This window comes from Quercus robur, chromosome 8, assembly GCF_932294415.1.
Source record: "Quercus robur chromosome 8, dhQueRobu3.1, whole genome shotgun sequence".
NCBI classification, from domain to species: Eukaryota; Viridiplantae; Streptophyta; class Magnoliopsida; order Fagales; family Fagaceae; genus Quercus; species Quercus robur.
Window position 1 is genome coordinate 30,927,740 of NC_065541.1, and position 20,270 is coordinate 30,948,009.

Sequence of the window (20,270 nt, forward strand, 5' to 3'; positions counted from 1 at the left end):
TGTTGGTACTACACAATGTGAGAATGGTACCATCAAATATGAGAAAAAAAAAAAAAGGAACCACCGAATTGACAAAAGTACAGTTACATGTAATGTTGGTACTACACAATATGAGGATGGTACCATCAAATGTAAGAAAAAAGAAAAAAGAAAAAAAAAAAAAAAAAAAAAAAAAAAAAAAAAAAAAAAAAGAGAACTACCAAATGTGACAAAAGTATAGTCACATGTGATGTTAATATTACACAATGTGGGGGTAGTATCATCAAATGTGAGAAAAAAAAATAAGGGAATAGCCGAATGGGACAAAAGTACAGTCACATATGATATTGGTACTGTACAATGTGAGGATGGTACCATTAAATGTGAGAAAAAAATAAGGGAACCATCGAATGTGACAAAAGAACAGTCACACGTGATTTCGGTATTATATAATGTGAGTATGGTACCATCAAATGTGAGAAAAAAAATAAGGAAACCATTGAATATGACAAAAGTAAAGTCACATGTGAGGTTGATATTGCACAATGTGAAGATAGTACTATCAAATGTGAGAAAAAATAAAGGAACTACCAAATGTGACAAAAGTACAATCACATATGATGTTGGTACTGCATAATATAAGTATAGTACTATCAAATGTGAGAAAAAAAATAAGAGAACTACCAAATGTGACAAAAGTACAATCTTATGTGATATTGACACTGCACAATGTGAAAATGGTACAATCAAATGTGAGAAAAAATAAAAGAACTATTAAATATCACAAAAATACAGTCACATATAATGTTATTATTACACAATATGATAATAGTGTTATCAAAATGTGATATTTTAGTGATTGTGACGGTATCGCACCTAACAAAAAAGGGAGCACGGTATAAAGTAAAACATTTAAGCGAACGCATGTATATGTATAACTACATTTTTACATTAAAAAACACAATCTATAATTCGGGTGAGGCTGGTGGTAGAAATGATGTTCGTAAGGAGCACATTATGGCTGCCCTTTTTTATTTAGAAAGATCATCATGTAATTCCAGAGTTTTAACGGAAGTGAGTTAGAAATTGGGTTTGTTTATTTATTTATTTGTTTTTGCTGCCAATATATTATGAATAAGGGTTTTCGTTCTCCTTAATGAAACATGGGGATGGGGTTATAATTAATAATTATGAACTGAACTATTGTTGATGGCGGTATTCTGTTTTAACACTGCATTTTGCGTTTTTTTTTTTTTTTTTTTTTTTTGTGTTTTTTTTTTTCCCAATTACAATACGAACAAGTTCTAATTAATTATATGCTTTATTTCTCCTAGTGTTTTCATGAATCTATGTATGTATGTAGGTGCAGGAATGGTGGGACTCTCTCTCTCTCTGGGAGAAAATCATTTCATACTGGAAAAAGGATTCATATGGCCAAACCCAATTGGGTTTAGTTAGAAAGTGAATTATAAGTCTAATTTGAATTGCTTATTAGTTTACAACATCATGGAAATTAATTTCTTTTACATCAGCATTGCCACCAGACAAACTGAACTTCTCTGCATGTTTGTATGTATTTCACTATCAGGCAAATGGGTTCGGATCGGAGGCACAAATGTTGTTTCCAGTGTGGAGATATTTCATGGTTCAAGATGCTGGATCTTCTGTTTGTTTCAATTGACACTTATCTACTACACTAATAAAGCATTTTCCTCCTGTGTTTTGTGAATACTTGTTTTGTTGTCTGTCTACTAATTTCTATACCTTACTCAGTCAAGGTAGAGGGGGTGAGGAGGAGTTGTCTGCTCTTCAACGTTCTCTCTTTGGGTGGTAAAAGTGGAGGTGGAGCTGGTATGAGCACAAGGAAAGTTACCATCAAAACATTATCCTGCATTTGGCGTTTGTCCTCTAATTTGTTTTTAATTATAGGTTCTTGCTTTGCTTAAATTTAATAATAGAGGTCTTATTTAATCTGGATTTGATCTCTCATCAGTCATCTCTAACTAATAGTTGTGGAGGGGAAAATTTTGCTGAGAATGGGATCTTTAATATTGATTGTCTTGCAATGTTTTGTTCAGATGGGGAATCTGCTTGATGCCCTAGATGCTGCCATTGCCATTAATTGATGTAGATTTTCTCCACACCTCTCTATATATTTGCAATTTAATTTTCTTATAATTTTGTCAGGATTCTGCTAGCTGTTCTGTTGATAAAGTCTTGTGACTAGTGAGCAGACGAGCCATATCTCTTGTGGTTGAAACATGTCAAAACTAGACTGGTTTAATTTCAACTTCACTGAACTTCATCCTTTCTCAATAGTGTAATAGAAATTATAGGTCGGACTTAGTTCATAAGACTTGCACTTTTCTAGGTTTGGGAGAGGTGGTTGGTAGGCAACCTTATTCCCTATTTTTGGAGAGGCTGATTTTCATTTAAACAAATCTTTGTACACGGTTGTGCCTATGTTGTATCAGTTATACCATGATTAGAACCTGCGATGCCATTATAATTGGTGCATTGGAACTGGACTGGTTTGATGAAGTAGTTTGGATAACTTACTAGGGGGTGAAGATAGATGGTATGTTGTACACTTGGCATGTTAACCACAATTGTCAGAGCTATACTATAAAAATTTTCTTTTTTATGAGTTAGGTCTGGTTACCAGTTTATGAAAGCTTGCCTGACTCTCTGGTTTTGACTGCTGTCATTATAGTTCTAAAGATCAATTTCCTACTAGTGAAGTAGCACTGCTGCACTATTGCTGTTTGTTGCATACCTAGATATTGTGTTCACTTGTTTTAACAATTGCCTTGTGTAAACCCTCTTTTCTATTGTAGAGCTATGGTTTTTGTATCCTATTTCCAGTTCCATGAGATAAATATAGAAGAAATAAAAGTCCAAATCTGAATTCTAAGGTCAACCATCCTTGAGCACTCAGCAGTGAAGGTATGATGGGATATACCTCTCACCATGCTTTAAGCCATAGGAGTGCCACTCATCTAGGAGGTTTATTTCTTTATAGACCTATCAAAAAAAGGTTTCTTTCTTTTTAGATAATGATAAGATCTAGTAGTAAGAAAAGCCATATTCAGCACAGATGAGGAAGAAGAAAAAGAAGAAAAGACATGAATAAGATAGAATATATGGCCTTGGATTAAACTGTTAAAATTATCTGTTGTTTGAGCTCAATTAGCTGGAGAGAGATTTATGTGGTTCATTGACCAGGATTAAGGCTCATGGGGGAAAGTGACAGGGTGTAAGGAAAAGGGAAACTGGTGAGGGAGAGAACAGGAGATTTGTGAGGTAATGGGAAGGAAATACACGGGGCGCAGAAATTGAATGACAAGGGATGGTGGGTAGGGTAGAGGTGTTTTGAGAGCTGGGTTCTGACCAACTGCTGACAGAGGTTGAGAAGAAGATTGTCAAGACCATGAGGTGGAGAGAACTGTATAGCAACAGTTGAACTACTACAGCCGAGTGGAGAATGACACAGAGTTAAATTCCTTGAAGGAATTTTGAATCTGATTAGTTGATTGATAATTAGGTTGCTGGAATCAATTGTGCTCTACTTTTATATGATATGAAATCACTTTTAAAAGGCTAAAAATTCTGGGATGACATTATTAGATACTTAGAACCTGTGTGTGCGTGTTATATTTCTGCAAAACAAGTACTTAAATTCACCAGAAACATATCTTCTATTGTTCACAAATTTTTAAGAATTGAAACCTTTGGATAAAAATCCTAAGCCTTACTGTCAGAGCCAATGTCCATAATGTTCTGGTTGCCATCTTTTTCTCCACTCCTTAATTGTTTCTTCATTCTTTTGATACTGATGGTGTATTTGAAGGGATATAAAGCCCAAGGTGCCATCCTGAAGTTGCCACCAGGGCCGTGGAAGCTTCCTCTTATAGGGAACTTGCATCAGTTGATAAGCTCAGGCTCACTACCTCATTCTTCCTTGAGAGATTTAGTAAAGAAACATGGACCAGTTATGCAGCTCAAGTTGGGTGAGGTTTTGGCTGTGATCATTTCATCACCAAAATTAGCTAGAGAGGTGTTGAAAACACATGAACTTAGTTTTGCTCAAAGGCCAAACTTTTTTGTGGGTGAGTTTCTCTCATATGACCATTCAGGTATTATTGCCTCTCCCTATGGCGATTGCTGGAGACAGATGAGAAAGATCTGTGTGTTGGAACTCCTAAATGCTCAACGTGTCCAGTCATTTAGATCAATAAGAGAAGAAGAGGTATGGAATCTTATCGGAACTATTTATTCGTCCAATGGACTTCCCATCAATCTCAGCAAGAATTTATTCTCCATGACAAATAGTGTAACTTCTAGAGCAGCATTTGGAGAAAAGTACAAAGGTCAAGATGAGTTCATATCTCTGGTTAAGGAGATAGTTATGCTTAGTTCAGGTTTTAACGTGCCAGATTTGTTCCCTTCACTTAAATTTATTGCTATATTTAATGGGATGAAGACTTCCTTGGAGAGACTACACCAAGACATGGACAAAATTCTTCAAGATATAATTGATGATCATAAGATGAACATAATAACCACTAGCACCACCAATGACTTTTCACGCAAGGAAGATCTTCTTGATGTGCTTCTAAAACTTCAGGAGTCGAGGGAGCTGAAATTTGAGGTCACAACCAAGCACATCAAAGCTGTCACTTTGGTATGACTCAACAAACTTTTGTAGTACTCAGTTTTTTTCAACTACTAATATGATTTATATAATTCTACTTTTTCAGGACATCTACCTTGCAGGGGGTGAAACTACAGCAACAACCTTAGAATGGGTAATGTCAGAGTTGCTAAGAAACCCACAGGTAATGGAGAAGGCACAAGCTGAAGTGCGCAAGGTTTTAGAAGGAAAGAGGAAAATTGAAGATGGAGACATCCAGAAGTTAGATTATGTAAAATTAGTTGTCAAAGAAACTTTACGATTACATCCTCCTGCTACCTTAATCTCAAGAGAGTGTAGAGAAAGATGTGAAATCAGTGGATATGACATACCAACTAAAACCAAGGTTTTGATCAATGCGTGGGCAATAGGGAGAGATCCAGATTATTGGGTCAATGCTGAATGCTTTCAGCCAGAGAGGTTCTGTGGTTCATTTGTTGAATTTAAAGGGACTAACTTTGAATTCCTTCCATTTGGGGCTGGAAGGAGGATGTGTCCAGGCATAACATTTGGTATTGCAATGATTGAACTTGCAATCGCCCAGTTACTGTATCACTTTGACTGGAAACTACCAAATGAGATCAAACCTGAAGAACTTGACATGACTGAAAATTTTGGATCAACTTGTAGGAGAAGGAATGATTTGTATTTAATCGCCTCCTCTCGTATTCCTTTCCTTAATTAAATCAATTAAGGGTATCTGAAATTGTCCTAGTTGTAAGTGTGTCTGTTGATCATTATGAGAATATGTTAGTTTGGGTGGTATATTATAAAAAATGAATTTTGAAGAGTTTATCTTCATTTGAATATTGTTAGTTTGTGTGTTAAGATACAATATTTCAATGAATTTGAGCTAGTCCCCTTAAGACAGGTATTCAAACTCACTGAGCCTCTGCTTGTATGATGAACATCACTCTCCTTTTTCTCTAATAAGATTAAACTAAGTATAAAGCTCAATTTTGAACCCCCCCCCCCCCTTCCATAGTCACCGTGATGGCACTGGCAACATAAATTCTTAATCATTAATATAATCTTTCAATTCATGATTTTCTTAGTGTTCTATACATTTTCAATAAACAAAATCCTAAGGATTAACACATTTCTGCAACCTAAGATTGCTAAAGACATGAATTAAAAAAAAAAAAAAATTAAAAAGGAAAGAAAGTTAATAAAATTTTCTGCTGTTAAACTTAAACCGGATGATTCCCACAAGAACCACGTTTTGTTTGAAGTGACTGACTCAAATCAAAATCAAATGGTGTGGTTTCATTGTCTGACTGATTCACTCACGAGCCATTATTAATAAAAACAGAAACACGCAAACGTGAGAGTGAGAGTGAGAAGAGACCACCAAACCAAACCAAACGCAGCTATAGTAAAAGACCAAACGATGTTTTTCCGTATTGTCACCAGAATTTGTTACAGATCCAAGAAATTCTGTGAAGCAGTTAGACGAGATATATTTAATCTGTATTTGAGAAATTAGGAATCGAGTGTTTATACAATCACACAGTTATATAATTTTCTCCAAGTCTCTCTGCTTTCCTAATTTCACTTTTTCTTTCACTCTTTCAATTCTCGCTTAAATCACCATTTTTTTTTTTGTGCCTCTTTTTGATCTTTGATTTCTTCACGAAGAGCACCAGACACATCCAAATTAACACAATTGTTATCAACCCCAGCGGGACAGGGGAATCTTTCTATGATGGAAGCAGTGGAAGAGAGACTTGCAATTAATCATCAAACACAGTGAAGCAGTGGAATAGTTTTGTATTATTATTTGTCTATACCATAAATAATACATTAGCCCAAATCTAACATTAATTGCTTTAAAAAATAAAAAATAAGTCTTTGCTTTAAAAAAAAAAAAAAAAAAAACATTCTAAGTTTTACACTGAATTTTTATCTTTTATTTTTGTTCTCCAGTCCATGAACCCAAACCCATGCCTTGCCAGAAAGCACTAAACTTAGCTTAATATGAACATGACAACAATTTAAAACTTGAAAATTTTGAGGCACTAACTTCTTAAGAAGGGTGGGGAGTGGGGTGAGCTAAAAGCTCAATAAGAGACTACATTACATGATATTCTCAAGTAAAATACATATTATAATAAGTGTGGGGGATTGGAACATAGCCCCCCGTGGACTTTGGGTTGAAGAGGAAAGGCCAAAGAGACATTCCCGAAATAACACCTTGGTCCATGTCCCAACTTAGAAAAGCCCAAGCCCAAGAGAAGATAGCTCCTCTAAATCAACTGCCAAGGTAATCTGAGGAACTAGTTTACCCTGAGATACAATGACCTAATTGAAAAGAGATCAACGGATTCACCGAAGATGCAACTTTGGTCTCCCCCCCCCCCCCCCTTCCCCCCTCCCTCTTTCTTGAGGAACACGAAGAAGACAACACAAAGTCTAATGTAGCAGTCACCTCCACATTAATTAGCTATTCCTACTTAATGTCAGTTTCATTAAATATTGAATGACTGGGCTAAACAGTGAAGACACCTCAAAAGTCTGTCTTCATGATCAAGAAATGGCAAGAGAGGAGTCTGATGGGACAAGTATCCCCACAAATCTAGCTAAGAGAGAAATAGCTAGAAAAGTGGATCGGAGGAGGGATAAAGGGGGGAGCCAATAGAAAAGGAAATTTAGAAAAATTAGAGCAGAAGAGAGAGAAAGCAAGAACTTGTATTTTTCTTTGCTTCACTCTTTGTATCTTGGGAATTGGTTTTTCTTAATCAAAGTCTTTTTTTTCATTCATTAGTGCCGTCAATCATCTGTTCAATCTTCCTATTGTGGAGTTTTACCCCCCTTTGTATAGAAATTAGTTGTGTTGATAAGGAGTTCTACATACCGTTTTTAGTAGTTTGTGTTTTTGACCCCACAATAAGTAAAATATTTAATTTTGCAAAACATTTATCAATGGTAAAAATAGTAGTCAGTAAACAGTAGAACATGTTTTAGAAGTGAACATTTAATTAAATGATGAAAAATGTATAGCTATTAAATAAATAAATGCCCTATAAAATGTTTTTGCTTAAATTTCAATAAACAATATACACTGAACAATGCCTATGGTACGAAACATTTCATCATTAAACCTCTCAATTTGGTCGCCTAAGACATATACTAACGGGAAAACCTTTCGTTGCCAAATGTTTTAGCGACAAAAACTTTTGTTGCCAAATCATTTAATTGTTTTTGAAAAAAAAATCATATGCTTTTGTCACCTAATATTTTCCTCAATAAATGCCGTATTTAGTGACAAGATAATTTTGTCGCTAAAGTTTTGTTTTTGTTTTTGTTTTTTTGTTTTTTTTTTCACCCTAGAAAAAGAGTTTTTTTTTTTAATAAATTTTTTATTCCAACCTATTATGTGATAAACAAATTGTCACTAATTTTATTTACACTCTGTTTGTTTCGCAAGAATACCTTCTGTAAATTTAGTTTTTCATATTTTCCAGTGTTTGGTAACATAAAAAAAATTGATAAATGGAAAACTATCTTTTAGTCAACAGAAAACCCTAATAAAAATAAGGCTTATTTTCTATAGGTTGTTTTTATAAATTTTTTTTGAAAAACAATCTCTATCTTGCATGGCTTACAACTCTTATTCTTTTAGTCGCAGGAAACAATATTTTTTCTATCTCTAGTCTCTTCTCTCTTCTCTTCCCATAGATTGGCAAACTTGTCAAACCTCATCAAGTAAAACAGAAATATTTTTCATTGGAGAGAAGCCCAACTGTCTTATGAATTGTGCAACAGTAGTTGAAGCCAATATTTCAAGCTTCGCAAGTTTCCCTCCAACTGTTGTGACTTGTGATAGCTCGCTGGAAAACAGACCACCGTGGATTGGAATTATTGGTTGGTGTCAGTAAAGGGCGGTCCTTGCAGTCTCTTATGGGTCCACTCTTATTGATTTGCCACATAAATAAAGTAATCAACTAACTATTTGCTGAGAAGAAGAAGAAAAAAAATTAAAATTAGAAACCTTGAGTCTTTGACTATAGAATGCTTCTTGATAGAAAATTTGAAAACATTAAATCCAGTGCTCGGCTTCTTAAAACTTAAAAGCATATATAAATCAAGTGTTTGGACAATTTGGCATTTTGGTATTTATCAAACACTTTGTATTAGACTATTTTGCAAGTTGAACTATTTAGCCTATGTGGCATTTTGAACTATTTAAAATGGAACTTATGGTTATTTTGAATTATGAGAAGTATGGTTGATATATATGTGTGTGTATGTTACCATTCATAATATATGAGCAAGATGAGTGGTAGAGATTATGAAAATTGGAAAACTAATTTTAATTGTATTAGTTGTCAAAATTTTATTGAAAACCAAATTCATACTTGTAGGGACACGATTATTTAACGGCCCAAGAATAACGTTGGGCTCACACATGAAAGATCCCTCACAATATGATTTGTAGAGAGTGGGTTTAAAAGGCTTGCCTTTGATCACGGGGCGACGGTCCGGTCCTGAGTTTAGGCGAGCTCATGTAAGAAAGGGGGTTCAATCTGAACATCCATGCTCTACAGCTTCGTAACCTGAGGGATTGGACTCCTCAGACTTTGTCCGAGGAGCATTGGGCTCTTCCCCTGGTTACCCGGCGGTGGATTTTTTGCAACGTGCATGCATCGTTAAAATGTTTTCACCCCTGGAGTCTTTCTCCTGGAGGTGGGATGGGAGACTCTGCTTTTTTGGCCATCCCCCTCTCCATATTACTTACCTTTTCTTTTATACTGGCCTACGTTCGCTATCCTTCGTCCACATGTAGGGTCAACCTGTCCAAGACTGATATTTGTCCCGTCAGTCTAATCCCAGAATCGTTGGGCATGGTCGAAAAAGCCGAAGAATCCGGTTCTGTTAGGTGCAGAGTCTTATCTGGGAAGGGTAGTAAGAGCAGCTCTCCCGAGATATTTTAGGCTTTCTTTCAAGTTTGTTCCTATACCTTTTTTACCCCTCTTCTCAATGGAGCCTTGGGTCTGCCGAGGACTAAACTGTCCTCGACTGCATCTCCGGGCCATTTTGAGCCTTATATTTTTGAGCTTGGGCCATAACCTTCTTCGGCTTGGGCCTTTGGACTCCCCATGAGCAAGTGGGCCTGGCCCATAAATTATTGGGCCCTACAATAGCCCCTCAAAACCCTACTGTCCGACCTCCTGGTTGGAGAGGGGGGTTTTGGTAATACCGAGCCTTTATTATGGCTCATTTAATTTAGCCTTTGACTGACGCTGGCGACTCTTCACCTGCCCAGGAAGTGTACCGGTCTACGAGATGTTACTCTTAATTTGTTCACGATGCGCTTATGCCGTTTGGTTATCCGAAGCGTGTCTTTAATATCTTCCCTTCACGAGACCTCTCAGATTTAATGGTTATTGATGGCGTGGGGGAGCGGAACGGGCATATTCTGGTTGGTGGATTTCCTTGGAGATGTGAACACATTAAGTACCCTCCTCTTCGTCCCTCATATAAAGAGAAAAGACAAGAGTTGGTTCTCTCATACCTGAATCCCTTAGATTCCTCCCAGAGTTCACTTTTTCCCTCTGGTTATACCTCATCCGATAATACGTTCACCATAGTAATAAGCAATGAAGAAGCCATTCCCCTCCCAAAAACACCATGTTATAATAAAGCTCGAAATGGCTCGGTCAGGGCAAGGATGGCGGAGACTCAAGATTTGTCTCACCTTCCTTTCAGCCAAAATCCGAAGCAGGGACTCGTCACGACCCACTTTCGGCGTGACTGAGTTGTGGACACCCATTATCAGTATCACCCGCTCTCTCATGAGCATATCTAACATGGCACCAGTGTGTTAGGAGTCAGGACTGGGGCAGGGACTAAGTGACCCTGCTTCTTCCTCTCTTCGTTCACTGGCGCCTCCTTTTGCCTCTCTTTCTTCTTCTTTCCACCACCAGATCCCTCCTGGTGCTTTTCCTTCTCCCTCTTTTGCTCCTTTTTCTTCCTTTTCATCTCTTCTCTCTTCTTCTCCTCCTTCTTTTCATTCATCTCCTCCATCTTCCTCATTCGTGTCCTCCATCTTCTTCTTCCTTCTCCTTCATCATCTTCTTCCTTCTCCTTCATCTTCTTCTTCCCTCTCCTTCATCTTTTTCTAAAGAAGGTTCTTCTCTCAATATGGGTGATACTGAGGCAGAGATTGGAGAGACTTTGAAGACGAGTTTAAAAGACACCTGACGGTTTACTTATCTGTATTACTGGTGTTATCGTTACTTCGGCAATTTACCTTTTGTATAGGCTTATTTAAGCCCCTTTTTGTACGTTGTAATATATCTTTATATTAATAAAAATTGTTACCATTTTACTTTGCATGTTATATCTCTATGTTTCCAAAATGATAACGCAATGCATAGACATACAGTCTTGTAAGTTCTTTTTATTTTTAAACCGTGACCGACGTCTAGGACTAAAGTTCCAGCTAATAAAAAGATCTTGCTCTCTGTTTATAAAAATAATCCTGCTCAATAGTACTGAATCGAACAAATGATTCTTAGGGTTGAAACTCCCCTGAGGCAGGAATAGAAAGGATATTATGATGAGCTTACTAAATCGGCCGAGCACAATACTGCCAACCTTAGAGTACAATACTTGGGTCCTTAACTCCTTATCAAAGAGAAAGGCGTTTTTACGAATTTATAAGTGCTGTTCGGCACAAAAATATAGCATTTGAATCAATGACAACTAGGACCAAAATACTTGCTAAGAAATAGGTGTAACCATAACTTTAATAGAGTTGTTTGGCACAACAATGCCGACCTGTGAAGAACGATACTTACCCCAAAACTAGCCGAGACGAGAACTGAGTGCTCGATGCGGTGTAGGAAATAACCATCCGAAGACATATCACCCGCAAAATGAACAGCCTCCTTAGGCTACTGAACAGTGGGGGGTTTCGCCATCTTCTTATCACTCTTACTAGCCTTATCCTTTAACAGTATTTGAGCCGAGGACTTTCCCCATCCACGTAGCTGGTTTCCCCATAGGCTTGAGTCCGAGGACCATGCAAGGCCTTGGTTCTGTCCAAAACTTATAGTTTTTTCTTTGTATACCTGGTTTCCCCATAGGCTTGAGTCCGAGGACCATGCAAGGCCTTGGTTCTGTCCAAAACTTATAGTTTTTTCTGTGTACTTGGTTTCCCCATAGGCTTGAGTCCGAGGACCATGCAAGGCCTTGGTTCTGTCCAAAACTTATAATTTTTTCTTTGTGTACTTGGTTTCTCCATAGGCTTGAGTCCGAGGACCATGCAAGGCCTTGGTTCTGTACAAAACTTATAGTTTTTTCTGTGTACTTGGTTTCCCCATAGGCTTGAGTCCGAGGACCATGCAAGGCCTTGGTTCTGTCCAAAACTTATAGTTTTTTTCTGTGTACTTGGTTTCCCCATAGGCTTGAGTCCGAGGACCATGCAAGGCCTTGGTTCTGTCCAAAACTTATAGTTTTTTCTTTGTGTACTTGGTTTCCCCATAGGCTTGAGTCCGAGGACCATGCAAGGCCTTGGTTCTGTCCAAAACTTATGGTTTTTTCTTTGTGTACTTGGTTTCCCCATAGGCTTCCCCATAGGCTTGAGTCCGAGGACTATGCAAGGCCTTGGTTCTGTCCAAAACTTATGGTTTTTTCTTTGTGTACTTGGTTTCCCCATAGGCTTGAGTCCGAGGACCATGCAAGGCCTTGGTTCTGTCCAAAACTTATAATTTTTTCTTTGTGTACTTGGTTTCCACATAGGCTTGAGTTCGAGGACCATGCAAGGCCTTGGTTCTGTCCAAAACTTATAGTTTTTTCTGTGTACTTGGTTTCCCCATAGGCTTGAGTCCAAGGACCATGCAAGGCCTTGGTTCTGTCCAAAACTTATAGTTTTTTCTTTGTGTACTTGGTTTCCCCATAGGCTTGAGTCCGAGGACCAAGCAAGGCCTTGGTTCTGTCCAAAACTTATGGTTTTTTCTTTGTGTACTTGGTTTCCCCATAGGCTTGAGTCCGAGGACCATGCAAGGCCTTGGTTCTGTCCAAAACTTATGGTTTTTTCTTTGTGTACTTGGTTTCCCCATAGGCTTGAGTCCGAGGACCATGCAAGGCCTTGGTTCTGTCCAAAACTTATAGTTTTTTCTTTGTGTACTTGGTTTCCCCATAGGGTCAACCTGTCCAAGACTGATATTTGTCCCGTCAGTCTAATCCCAGAATCGTTGGGGATGGTCGAAAAAGCCGAAGAATCCGGTTTTGTTAGGTGCAGAGTCTTATCTGGGAAGGGTAGTAAGGGCAGCTCTCCCGAGATATTTTAGGCTTTCTTTCAAGTTTGTTCCTATACCTTTTTTACCCCTCTTCTCAATGGAGCCTTGGGTCTGCCGAGGACTAAACTGTCCTCGACTGCATCTCCGGGCCATTTTGAGCCTTATATTTTTGAGCTTGGGCCATAACCTTCTTCGGCTTGGGCCTTTGGACTCCCCATGAGCAAGTGGGCCTGGCCCATAAATTATTGGGCCCCACAATACTTTTTTATTTTTATTTTTTTTTAACTGTTTATATTGATTACATTAGTTGAGTATACACAATACACATGTTATACATATTTTAAATTATATAAAAATGTTATAAAAAATTTGAGCATACAAAACACTAGAAAATGTCTTTTGGAAAATGATCAATTTTCTAGAAAACGTTAATGCTAAAACAAATAGAGCATTATTTATTTTTTTTATTGTTTATTTTTGTTCTAATAGACTAGGATACGAAATGTTTCATCACCAATTCTTTTATACTTTTAACTTTTTAATTTTAGCCTAATAGGAGGGAAAAAATTGAGTTGCCAATTATTTTTATTTTTAAAATTTTAACTTATTAGGTGACAAAAGGTTTCGTAGCCAATTGTTTTTTATTTTCATATCTAAACTTATTAGGTGACGAAAAATATTGTTGCCAATTGTTTTCTAGTTGATTTATGCTTTTTTCTTTTATTTGTTTCAGTACATTAACTGTCATTACAACATTATTTTGTACCTTGTTCATTTTAGAGAACACATCCAGAAACAAACCATCCATACAACCCAAAAGTAAATAAAAGACATTTATAATATTTACAAATACAAGTAACTTCTTCACAACACAAGTACAAAAATTACATAAAGTAAGAAAACTATCTTATAACAATACAGAAATAAAAATGAGTTCAAGCAGTTCAAAAGAAAAAAAAAAATCTTTATGCCACCAATCTCATATCGGCAGAAATGTAAAAAAAAAAAGCAACATTAAGACCGAATAACAAAAACATTAATTATGATAATAATATACGAAACATTTTTAACAATACATTGAACTAATAACATCATTGCATTAAGTCACCACAACTCCTAAAATTTGAGTTTCAGAAAGAGAAATATAATTTCAAGTGTTATTATGCACATTTATGTGTAACTCAACAACCCTCCGCAGCATTAAGTATCATAAATTTTACTATATGATCTAAATCAAATAACTAGAATATTCGTTCTCAAAAAAAAATATATATATATAGTAATATTAGAGCACATGATCTTGAATTTTGCATGCATTGTATTCTCCAATTCAAGTATGTGAGCAATTTAAACTGTTTTAGTTAATTACACATCAGCCAATCTACTACAAGTAGTCAATTCATCCAATTCAAAAATTGGATAAAAAATCATTACCAATCTTTTTGGTTGGGGAAAAATGTTAGCCAACTTAGAAGCAATGAATTTTTCAATTTTCTTTTTATTGCAAAGAGATTTGAATAGATACATATACAAATACAAGAACATTTTCTTTTTATTGGTAAGTTACACAAACCTAATCAATTTTGAAATTACAACCTCACTTCGTGAAATTAGTCAGTGCACCCAGTGAATTACATTATCCTCTCATATAATCTGAATTGTGCCAAAACGTTTCTCTTAACCCTCCTCGTTGCCCCTAAAGGGGAGAAGCTACCATTACACACACACATATAGATAATAACCATTTTTTTCTCCATAAATATTGGAGAAGAGAATAAAAAACCAAAAAATACATATATAGTTGACAATCTTCTTCTTCTTCTTCTTCTTTTTTTTTTTTTTTTTTTTTTTTCTACACAAGTACTTGTCCTGAACTATGAATTTAAGATAACCAAACTATATTAGAAGATGATTATTCAAGCCATAAACAATCCATCACATTTTGGTTATCCTAAAAAATTTCTCATAAAGCAATTTCTGCAATAAGGTTGTAAACACAAATAAACCACCCAATTAACCAAGCAACACATACCCAAAGGACCTTATACACAAAGCATTATATATAATTATATATATTTCAATCATAGTTGTATCATACGATATATTATATGTATCATATCATGTATAAAAAGTTCTGTATTATAAGGGCGTATTGTAAGTACTTATAAATCGTACGATACTTAGATATGAGAATTTAAAATGAGTTTTTTTTTTTTTTTTGGGTTAAAATTTGTGGTTTTATTTCATTTAAACAAGTTAGACTTAAAACAAAAAACAAAAAAAAAAAAAAACAAACAAAATTATTGAGATGTTTAATTCAGTCTAATAAAAAAAATGTCCATGAGGTTCTTTTTTCCCCTCTTCTCATTCTCCTACAAAATTTGGACTACACACTTGATACTATACTTTCACGTTTGCAAATTTGTTTTCTATGCTATGCATAATGTATTAAATGAAAATATGATTATTTTTATTTTTGTTATTATTTTTATAAGTGTAAGAAGCTAGAATGTCAAGAAGAAATATAAAGAAAAAATTACTAGAATAAAAGAACAAGAAAAAATATAGTAAATGTTGATGACAATAAAGAAAATGTCAATGAAGAAATAATTTTGCAATATGATAAACGTGATGATAACATTGACTTAGATGGAGTTGATTAGGTAAGATGATGAAAAGAAATTATTATTATGACTCATATATCATATATTAATACTTTTAAGTTCAATTTGAATGTGTGTGTTATAAACATATGTTAATTTGATTTAATTAGTCAAATTTTTTAAATATTATTGTACGGTCCATAAATCAAATACCGGCCTAAGGCTAAGGCCCACGTAAGTCAAGCCCACCCCAGTCATACCAAACAAGTGATGGAGGGTCCGAGCATGGTATAGTACGAACCAACCCAAGGCATCAACGAGAACATTACATAATGCCTTGGGGATATCTGCCAGCCAAGCATAGATTTGGAGGTTCACACAAGTTCCAATGGGCTCAATTCACAAATGTGCAACGAGTCCCATCTGATCAGGAATATAGGTCAGAATAGGGCCCACCTTTTTGGGAAAACCACAACTCATGATAACAAACCCACTAAGGGAAGGCTATAAAAAGGGGGAGAGATGGTGTGAGAGGGGGTTGGCAAATCTGGGGAGAGAAAGAGAGAGTGATACGTGAGATCAAAAAAGAGAGAAATAGGTAAAGAGAAGGAAGCTCAGTACATAGCCCCGAGACTCCATGGGAAACACACAAAGGGGAATAAGATTCAAGTTGGGTCACAAACTCCTTCATTTGGGCTGTTAGGTTAGCTTCAAAGGGATTTACCTATAGTAGGAAACTCTTTACCCACTCCAAAAAAATAAATTGGGAGTCCAACCTCAAAGGCCATTGAGTACTTTGGGCAGGGCAACACAATTAGCCCCGTCTGTGGCGATCTCCTACTTGACTAAAGATCCAAAGCTAGTTTATCACTGCCTAGGATGGAGGAGCCACATGCAGGAAAGAGATCGGTTGGCTCTGGATGCAATGTTCAAAGGTCTCATCTCTGGCCAAAGGAGATTAGAAAGGGAATGAAAAAGGGAGCGAGACCGCATGCAAGATGAGCATGAGATAAGGCTCGATTCGGATGAGGGATCTTCATAGGGAGAAAGATTGGTCTTTTACATTCCCGAGCATTTGTACCATAGTGAATGAGACCAGGAGATAGAAAACCTGCGGAAGTAGGTTAGAGAGTTGGAAATAGAGATCAGGGGCCGACATCGAAGGAGGGATCGTGAGGGATATTCTAGAGATCTCGACTATACTAGAGGCAGCATGGCTGGGTCTTCCCACCGAAGTCATTCACGAAAATTGAGAGACAGGTCCAATGAAAGTATAGGGCGTCATTCTGACACGCCGAAAAGGGACAGGCACAGGTACCCCAATACAGCCCTAGATGCCATGAGCCGGGCACTTCGAAGAGCTACTCAATCACCATTCTCTAACGAGATAGAACATACTGATCTGTCGAGGCGTTTCAATTGTCCACCATTTACCTGCTAAGACAACAAAACCGACCCAGTGGAACACATGAGCCATTATATCCAGCTGATGTCCTTATATTCCCGAAATGACATATTGATGTGCAAAGTGTTCCCGTCCAGCCTTAGGCCCACGACGATAAGGTAATTCAACAGTTTAAGGAAAGGGTCCATACACAACTTCAAATAATTGATTCAATCATTCGGGGCTCGATTTATCACCTGTAGTCTGATCCCCCAACCCATTGACGCATTGTTGTTTATGAGGATGGGTAGTAAGGAGACTCTCCGATCTTATGCCAACTGGTATTGGGAGTTATATAATGAGATAGGGGGGAATGAGCAGGTTACAATGAGCACATTTAGACTGGGGCTCCCCCAAGAATCGAAATTAAAGGATTCCCTGACTATACGACCTCCCAAGAACATGCATTAACTCATAAGGAGGATTGAGGAACATAAAAGGCTGGAAGATGACCAGCAACAGAGTAAGGGAAAGGCTCCGGCTATCTCCTAGTATAATAGAGACCCGCAACCAAGAGGCTTTTAGTAGAGGCCAAGGAGGGAATCCAAGGCACCAAAGACCGAGGTTCGAATAGGAGGTGTAAATGTGGCATTTAAGGAACCAGTTCTTAAGATTCTTGAGTGGATAAAAAATGACCATACTTTTAATGGCCGAGTAAGATGGGAGGGGACCTATCTAGGAGCAATCATAGCCTGTATTGCACCTATCATTGAGAGAAAGGGCACACCACCGAATAGTGTAGAGTGTTCAAGGATCATTTGAAGCAACTTGTCAAGGCAGGGCATTTAAAGGAGTTTATGGTCAGACAAGGTGGTAACACGGTGGGGTAAGCGTTAGGGGACCAAGGGAATGTACTCCCTCCGCCCTTGAGAATTATTGAAATCATTCATGCAGCCTCCATCGGCACAAGTACGAGCCATCGAAAAGGGGTTCTGAGTATTACTCCGCAACAAGGGTTGGAAGCTGGCAATCGGCCAGAGAAGAGGCTAAGGCCAAGCAAAGAGCTGATCATTTTTGGGGATGATGGCTTGGAGCAGACATCCCAACCATACGATGACACTCTAGTCGTGGCATCAAGGATTGGGGGTTTTTTGGTTTAAAGGGTATTAATAGATTAAGGGAGTGGGGTTGAGATAATGTATCCCGACCTTTATTAGGGCTTGAGTTTGAAGCTAGAAAATTTGATCAAATATGACATGCCCTTGGTGGGGTTTGACGGAAAAGTAGTGATGCCCGAGGGGCAGATATCGCTCCTTGTTATGATTGAAGGGAAGGAAGTGATGATAAGTTTCATTGTGGTCAATACTTTCTCTCCTTATATGGCAATTCTGGGTTGATCATGGATTCATGCCATAGGAGCAATGCCGTTCACACTACACATGAAGGTTAAGTTCCCTACTGAGGATGGAATCTCTGTGGTCAGAGGAGATCAACAAGTTGCATGACAATGCTTGGTCACTGTGATCAACCATGAAATCAAACTGAAGAAGCAAGTGGAGCCAGAATCGTTATAGTAATTACTAGAATCCCGCAATGGACACCAGGGCTAATAGTGCAGAAGAGTTGATCCAAATTAGAATCTTCCCATAATATATTTTTAGATTGGAAAGAGTCTACCATCGGGGGACCAAGTTGCCGTACTTCTGGCCTTGGTGCAGAATTTGGATATTTTCGCGGGGAGTTCATACGAGGTGCCTGATGTTGATCTAGACTTCATCACACATAAATTGAATGTGGACCCCCTGTCCCCGCCCAAAAAGCAAAATTCAAGAAGGTTTGTTAAGCAGCATGTGGAGGCCATGAAGGAAGAAGTAGAAAAGCTAAAATAAGTTGGGGCTATTAAAGAGGTGTTCTTCCTAGAATGGTTGTCAAATACGGTGGTAGTGAAGAACAAGAACGAGAAGTGGAGAGTTTATGTGGATTTTATCGATCTGAACTGAGCATGCCCAAAGGACCCTTTCCCTGTCTCGAAGATCAACCAATTAGTTGACACCACTTTTGGGCACTCAAGGATGAGCTTCTTAGACGCTTTTCAGGAATACCATCATTGCTTTAGACCTTGTGGACTAAAAGAAGACATCTTTCATAACCCCTGAGGGAAATTATCATTACATGGTGATGCCCTTTGGGTTGAAAAATGCGGGGGCCACCTACTAACGGATGGTGACAAGAATGTTCAGGAATAAAATTGGGAGCACAATGGAAGTTTATATTGACGACATGGTGGTCATCAGTAGGAAGGAGGAAAGGCACGTGACAGACTTAAACGAAAACTTCGAGATCCTTAGGTGACACAAGCTCTACCTTAACGCCAACAAATGTGCATTTGGTAGGTGCCAAAAAGTTCTTAGGGTACATGATCACTAATCGAGGCATTGAGGTGAATCCAGACCAGATTAGGGCCATACAATAGCTAGTTCCGCCGAGCAACCTAAAGGATGTGCAAAGACTCACAGGGATGATTACAGCATTGAACTGATTTGTCTCAAGGTTGGCATACAGATGCAGACCATTCTTTCAATTACTGAAAAAGTGGAAAGTGTTTTAGTGGACCGTGGAGTGCGAGGAAGCATTTCAGGATTTGAAGTGTTGTTTGATGAGCCCGCCTATCTTATCCAGTCCTGAGCCTGGGGAAGATCTGTATATATACCTGGCAGTCTCTGACCATGCGGTAAGCGTGGTGTTGCTGAAAATTCAAAAGGGGGTGTAGTGATCGGTATATTATATCAGCAAGACCCTGGTGGATTCGGAAACGTGATACTTGCCGTTGGAAAAGTTGGCTTGGCTCTGGTCCATGCGACGATGGAGTTGCCTCACTACTTTCAAGTTCACACGATTTATGTGTTAACCAAGCACCCCTTACAATCACCGTTAAGGAGATCTGATTTCACAAGAAGGATAGGAAAATGAGGAATGAGGCTTAGGTCATTTGATGTGAGCTACAAAACGAGGAATGCTATTAAAAGACAGGTATTGGTGAATTCTGTGGCCTAGTTTACCCCTGTGATGAGTAGTGCGGATTGGGTTTGTCAAGTCTTGTTAAGGCCTTGGCAAGTATACGTAGACAGGGCGTCTAATGCCCAAGGGGTCGGAATAGGTATTGTGCTCATATCACCTGAAGGTGTAAGGTTAGAGTGCTTGTTGAGGTTGGGTTTTAGGGTTTCCAACAACGAAACCGAATATGAGGTGCTGATAGTGGGGCTTAAAGTAGCTAAAAAGATATATGCAAAAGTGGTTGAGATTTTTTTCAAATTCACACTTGGTGGTAAGTCAGGTGGAAGGAAGTTTGAGGTTAGAGATCCTTG

The 20,270-nt window shown here is 37.8% G+C and overlaps 1 protein-coding gene across 3 annotated transcripts; it reads left to right on the forward strand.

The window, feature by feature from the left end:
- Positions 1-948: 948 nt before the first annotated feature.
- Positions 949-5,556, forward strand: LOC126695189 (desmethyl-deoxy-podophyllotoxin synthase-like). Of its 3 annotated transcripts, none has more exons than XM_050391854.1 (3): positions 949-1,053; positions 1,343-4,663; positions 4,740-5,556. In XM_050391854.1, exons 2-3 carry the CDS (start codon positions 3,746-3,748, stop codon positions 5,355-5,357), a joined length of 1,536 nt encoding a protein of 511 aa, XP_050247811.1. In that variant the 5' UTR covers positions 949-1,053; positions 1,343-3,745; the 3' UTR covers positions 5,358-5,556. The 3 variants fall into 3 exon arrangements, with proteins under 3 accessions (XP_050247811.1, XP_050247812.1, XP_050247810.1); XM_050391855.1 differs by having other exon boundaries at positions 955-2,106; positions 3,830-4,663; XM_050391853.1 differs by having other exon boundaries at positions 955-4,663.
- The last annotated feature ends 14,714 nt before the right edge of the window (positions 5,557-20,270 follow it).

Bases quoted from the DNA above. Each gene is read 5' to 3' on its own strand.
- LOC126695189 (XM_050391854.1), top strand. From the start codon at position 3,746: ATGTCCATAATGTTCTGGTTGCCATCTTTTTCTCCACTCCTTAATTGT. The intron at 4,664-4,739 runs GTATGACTCAAC...CTACTTTTTCAG, and splicing joins ACATCAAAGCTGTCACTTTG to GACATCTACCTTGCAGGGGG.